Source organism: Vipera berus (genome assembly GCF_964194415.1).
Source record: "Vipera berus genome assembly, chromosome: 3".
In the NCBI taxonomy this organism is placed as follows: domain Eukaryota; kingdom Metazoa; phylum Chordata; class Lepidosauria; order Squamata; family Viperidae; genus Vipera; species Vipera berus.
In genome coordinates, this window is record NC_138204.1 from 18,072,915 (window position 1) to 18,079,497 (window position 6,583).

At 40.5% G+C, this 6,583-nt stretch overlaps 1 protein-coding gene across 1 annotated transcript in view; it reads right to left on the bottom strand.

Annotated features, from left to right (window-relative positions):
- The window catches only part of DOK5 (docking protein 5), a gene marked incomplete at its 5' end in the record, with an annotated part of 68,713 nt that extends 62,563 nt beyond the window's left edge, over nt 1–6,150 (bottom strand). Inside the window, one exon of the mRNA XM_081326049.1 lies at nt 6,085–6,150. Coding sequence (XP_081182175.1) covers nt 6,085–6,150 — 66 coding nt within the window. The remainder of the gene's footprint in view (nt 1–6,084) is intronic.
- Between the last annotated feature and the right edge of the window lie 433 nt (nt 6,151–6,583).

Sequence of the window (6,583 nt, forward strand, 5' to 3'; positions counted from 1 at the left end):
AATCTCACCATGCATTATCTGGATCCCTTAAACAAAGAACATGAGCATGAGGGGAGATTATATAATGGCACTCTGTCGATTTAATTATATGGCACGATTAAATTTACTTAAGCTTCTAAAATCATTTTGAGGTTGAGATTACGGTTAAAGTTATCTATCTTAGCCACAATCAATACATTCATCACTCCACATGCAATTAAATCCATAGACATGGTGAGGTGGACTGGTAGGAGAGATTTTTTTAAAATTCAATTTTATTCCATCTATTCAATTTATACCTCATATTAGCAAAAGTCCAGAAAGCTAAAAAAATGTTAAAAATCAATATAAGGATTAAAAACATATTATTTGCTTCTCTGATTTTTACACTACCTTTTTACTCTGGTAAGTACTCAAAACATCTACAAAATTTAGAAGCAGAATATAAAAAAAATACTGATTAAAGGAAACAATAAAATAAATTATGTTTATTTATTATGCTTGTACGTAGCTATATTTTATGATGACTCCCAATGGGTAACAACATAAGCATACACATCAAAAATCCATAGTAAACCAATTTAAGTAATTAGTTTCGAATTAATGAAATTAACACAAGCACAGTAATGATAGATATCATGATAATAAACATACATAAAAAATATCAGAGCATCATATAATTACTAGGACTGGGATATTAACAAAATTACTATGACTACCAATTAACAATTAAAAGCTTATTGAGATGAGTTGCTCTTCTAAAAGCAAAGACCTGGGGACTAAGTGCAACCTAAAGGATTTTATGCAAGAAGTCTTCTCCTAATTCCACAGCGAGAGGCCTCTGACAATAGAGAGCTCTTCAGATGAAGTCCCCTGAAAGACAGGAAGCCATACAGATGTTTATTTAAAGACAAGGACCACAGCAAGTCTCTTTGACCCCTCTCTATTGAGGCCGTCTATGTCAAAATTGAACAGCCTTCTCTCAACAGAGGGGGAGTGATATGACATCATTTATCTCCAGTCTACAACACAGTCCTTTCAGCAGTTCCAAGAAGGCTCCACACCCATTTGCACTACTCAGGTGACCCTGATGACACAGATAAGCCTCCAGGTGGCCTCAACAACTCACTAAAAAACGTGCAAATGTCCAGCAGTCTGCAAGGAACATAAATCCTTCCATTCCCCACCATCCAGTCAGAGCTGAAGAAACTTCTTGGATGAGAAGCAAAATGTCTTCAAAGAGAAAAAAGAAAGTCCAGTTGCCTTGTGGAAAAGCACCTTTGGGACAGCCATGACCTGGATGACTGAGCATCTCCATAGACACCCTTACATACTTAAAAGCAACACCAAAATGCACATCAAAAGGGAATCCTTTGTCATTTGCCTTTGCTTTGCTCCTGTCGTAGATGTCAGTGTACTTCCATATAATTACCAAGAATCAAGACTGACTCACAGAAGTCTTCTTTATTTAAACAAACACTGCATATTGTGCTTAGTAAACAAGTTGCTATCAATGCAGATCCTTTCAGACAGCCATTGGGCGATGCAGGAGCCTTGCTGCTGAATTTTGCACCATTCATTTTTTGCATCTGTCTCCCTTCTAAAAATTCAAGGCTGGCCAAAAGTACAGAAATACTGTAAATAAATAAAAAGTAAGGCAGCATGCACTGCACCTCCTGTTCCACACAACAACAACCTTCTTCTTGAACCGAAACAAAGAGGGACTGGTGTAAAGTGTCCTAAATGTTTCTATAGCTGATGGGAGATGAAGAAATGAGGAATCCTTGGTGCTCTCTGAGCTTGGTTGTTTTCTTGCAGACATTTCATTGCCAAACTGGGTACCATCATCAATACTAGCGGGGAATGAGACTTGTTTTCATTTTGTATTCTACTGGCTTGCCCTGTCAGTGTTGGTTGGTGTGATCTTGGTGGTTCTTTGGTTCTCTGGTCTGAAGAATGGTTGCAGGAATTGGGTATGTCTAGCCTAGTGAAAATCAAGGTTAGGGGAGACATAACAGCAGTGTCCCAATATTTGAGGGACCACCACAAGGAAGAGGGGGTCAACCTATTTTCCAAAGCTCCAGAAGGCAAGACAAGAAACAATGGATGGAAACTAATAGAGGAGAGAAGCAACCTAGAACTAAGGAGAAATTTCCTGACAGTTAGAACAATTAAACAATGATACGACTTGCTTCCAGAAGTTGTGGGTGCTCCATCTCTGGAAGCTTTTAAGAAGAGACTGGAGAGCCATTTGACTGAAATGGTATAGGGTCTCCTGCCTGAGCAAGGGGTTGGACTAGAAGATCCCCAAAGTATCTTCCAACACTTATTCTATGTTCTTCTAATGTTTGGGCTGCTTACTGTCAGCAGTTCCTTGATTAGGAAGTTTGGCAGTTCCTTCATTAGGATATAATTTTCTTTATTGTTAGTGTAATGTTAATCTCTGCTGATCTTGGTGTTGATTGCTGTTGAGGAGGTTTTTGGTCTTTGTGTTCCCTTTTTGACCTTTTGATTGTCTCTTTTGAATGGTAAATAGACTTGAAGTTCTCATTTGTCCTTTTAACTGCATCCCACTAGCTCTCAGTAGCCCTAGGAAGTGAATTGCAATAGTCAACATGGGATGTATTAAAGGCCTAGATCATTGAATCTGGCCAGCCCAGGAAGAGTCACGTTTATCGTACTAGACACCATTATACAAAACCACAATTCGTAGATAGCACAGTGGCTACCTACAAATCCTGTAATCCCCAAGGATCAAATAACACTCTCAGACAGAGAGGACATGTTATTTCAGGAGGAGTTGAACACTATCTAATCCCAGTTAAGCTTTCATCTTTAAGTCATATTTACCAATCCCATTGTGTCTGGATTTAACATCAACTTGTTCTCCCTTATCCGCCCATTATTAGCAAAAGAAATTTCTCTTCTATTCTGAAACTGGAGGGCTGGAGAGATTGGAAGCTGGGCATGTTCTTGCACCAATTTATTTTCAAACTCTTGGCTGGAGATAATGGAATTTATATTCCAAAATGCTTGGTAGGTATTGGATTATCACCTTGGTCTATATAACCAGGGGGGTACAAAAGTTATAATTTGGAACTAAAACTCAAGGAGTGTCAGTTATGATTTAGCCATAAAGTTCCTTGGGTTAGTGTAAGATAAGAGTTCACACATCTTATTAATCTCTAAAGTAATTTATCTAGTTTTTGTTTAGCATGTTGTTAAAAACCAAATCAATGTCGTTTATTTCCTAAATGCCATTAAATAAACCAGAGCAATAGTACCAAGAAAAATCAAATAATGATCTCTCACTCTTCCTAGTTGACCTTATGTATTTATTGTAAAACTAAAATGGAGGAGGAAAAGTAGACATTCTTTGAGCATTTTGGAAGAGAGGCAAGACAGTGATATAATACATACAATCTCCAGCCCATGTTTTTTTTTTCTTTCTTCAGAAATGTCTGAGCTTTGGAGATGCTATAAGTGTACAATGGAATTAGAATTGAATAGAGCTGTAAGGGACCTTGGAGGTCTTCTAGTCCAGCTCCCTGCTCAAGAGGAGAACCTATACCATTTCAGACAAGTGACTGTCTAGACTCTTCTTAAAAACCTCTAGTGATGGAGCACCCATGATTTCTGGAGGCAAGCTGTTCCACTGGTTAATTGTCCTCACTGTTAGGAAGTTTCTCCTTGATTCCAGTTGGCTTCTCTCCTTGATTTGGTTTCCAACCATTGTTTCTCATACTGCCCTCTGTTCACTGAAAACTAGGAATCATATTTGTACAGGTAGTCTTCTACTTAACACCACAACTGGGACCAGAATTTCCATTACCAAGCAACATATTTTATTTTTTGTGACCTTTTTCACAACAGTTGTTAAGCGAATCATTGCAATCCTTAAAAGAGTCATGCAGTCGTTAAGTAAATGTCACTTTCCCCATTGACTTTGCTTGTTGCAAGCTGGCTGAGAAAGTCACAAATGATGCTTACGTGACCCTGGGATGCTGCAACCATCATAAGTACATGCTGCTTGCCAAGCAGCCACGTTTTGATCACCTGACCATGGAGGTGATGTGACAGTGGTCAGTGCCATTGTAACTTTGAATGGTTGCTAAACCAACGGTTGTAAATCGAGCACTACTTGCATATAGTTGTATATAATTAGGACTAGGTTTCCAGGCACACTGTGTGATTTATTCTTTTCAACCATATAGCTCTTCCGTCACTCACATATATGCAGGACACTGCACCAAGCTCATACCGCCTGAACCATTCATTTATAAAGAAGCTCTCCTACTTTTATAGTAGCCAGTGACATTTACTAGCCACCCAGTGAAATGAAGGGCGCTTGAGTTGAAATGGTATCCCCAGTTCTTTTGAATCTGAAACATGGTCTCATTTATTAAAACTGTAGACAACGTGCCTCCAAAGAATTAAAGCCTTGCAGATGTCAATGAATCAACTTCTCAAGGGAAGCCAGATTGACTATTACTGCCAAAAGAGCCACCAGTGCATCGCCAACAGTCTGGTACAAAACAGTCCAGTGCACAATTTTAACATACAACTCCTAATATTTTCATGCATAGCTTCTTCTTCTTTTAATTAAAAATGTGCACTGGATGGATATATGATGAAATAATTGCTTAAACATGAAAGAAATGCTTCAACACAAACATAACAACCAAATTGAGGCCCTTCTGAAAATCAGAGATGCAAACCTGATCCAAGTATTTCTTCAACAAAAATTCCCATGCGCTATTTTCTACACACCCAAACTAAGCAATCCACTCTGCACAGTAGGAATTCTGGTAGATGCATATGAATGTTATATTCCTAAGGCTCCAGTTTCAGATTTATCTAGATTTATTTTCCATGTCAAAGGCCGTGGCTTACTGACTTCCCAGAGCTATAAAAAGTTTCATGAATGAAGGAATCCCCTGGGGGAAACACAGGATCAGCACTGACCTGGAGGGACATTTTTACTTGAATGTTATTTCCATGTGACCCACATGCAGAGTGACAGCACATTTTAAAGAGACAGCTAACAAGAGCACTGATGGCCAGAATTGCTTAATATCATCAAACTACAGAATTGTCTGGTGGCAGATAATGAGATACATGACTCACTAAGTGTAAACAATATAGATTTTTCTACTTCTAGGGCTGGTTTTATTCAAGTGGGATGAAGTTCTGTGCAGTGCAGTTCTGTTCCTGAGAGTATTTTGCATCAATTTGGACTTTTCAGTACATTTATACTCCTAAGCAACCTACTGAAGCCATGAGATTTACTTCTGGGTAATATATTGCATTACTGGTCTCTTATCTCAAACAGTTGTGCCAGCACAAACCCATGTATGTTGATTCTAAATGATGCCTGTTGCCTTGACAGCAATCCTATGCACATTTTACTTAAAGTATGAACATCTATTTCTTTTTATAAAAAGCAAATGTTGCACCGTTGCACATCACCCATCATCACAGGTCTAGGTGAAGTTACCTAAGATTAAGCTGCACATCTCCAAGGTGCCACAAGATTTGAAACTAAACCCCCGTTGCAAACGCAAATTGTACAGCTGCACTGAAGTTTGCTTGCTCTTTTTGCACTAACAGGGCTCCACTTCAGGAACGAGAAGGAAAGAAGTGGAAAGTTAGGAATCACGGACTGCCTCAATCAGTCAATTCCCGATTTCTAAATCAAGTTTCCTATCAAGCCATTGCCTCCAACCGAATTCCCACGAGACACCACTCACCCGAGTACCGTTTGAGGAAGAATTCTGTGACGTTCAGGACTCGCTACTCTACCAGCCCAGCTGAACCCCTGAACATACCTATTGAATGCCAGCGCAGATCTCCTATTTTCCACTAGCTGAACCGCTATCTAGAAATGTGCCTTGCAAGGCTTTCGGATATGGGACGCAGGGATCTGGAAAAGCTCAACTCTCTGCAAGGTATAAGTAGTAAACAAACAGAACACTAAAGCAGCCGCTGGCTTGCTTTTCTCTGGCAAGTCTCAAAACACGCCGCTCAGTCTCGGATGAAATGCCAAGGGGAGAAGCGGGGATGGGGGTGGGGGAAACACCCCCAAAGCAATCGCAAAATACTTACGCCCAAACGTCTGCTCCTAATCTTGACATACCCTTGCTTTACGATATCGTTAAAATTAGAAGCCATCCCGGGTTACGGCAGACGAAGGTGGGCTGGAGCAAAGTTGCAAACGCAACCCAGTTTGTAGCTGCGGGTGGCTGGTTTGGCTTTTCGCTTGGCTGCCGTTTGAACTCCCCCCACCCCACCCCACCCCACTCCACTCCTGATCGATCCGTCTTTGGGATAAATCCTCCAATCCTGACCCAGAAGCTCGGCAACCAGTACGACTGTTTTCCTGCTCTCTTTCTCTCTCTCTCTCTCTCTTTTGCTCTCCCTCTCTCAGAGAGAGAGAGAACGGTAGCTTGAACGCCGCCGAGGTCGCAGCGGAATGAGAGGAGGAATCAGCCCAAATTCTCTTCCTCCTCCCGCCCCCTGCCCCCCCTAGTTCTTTCTTTCTTGACTTCCCTAGTAGGGAATACAGTTCCCTCTCTTGCTTCCTGGATGCAGGAGCAACTTTCTC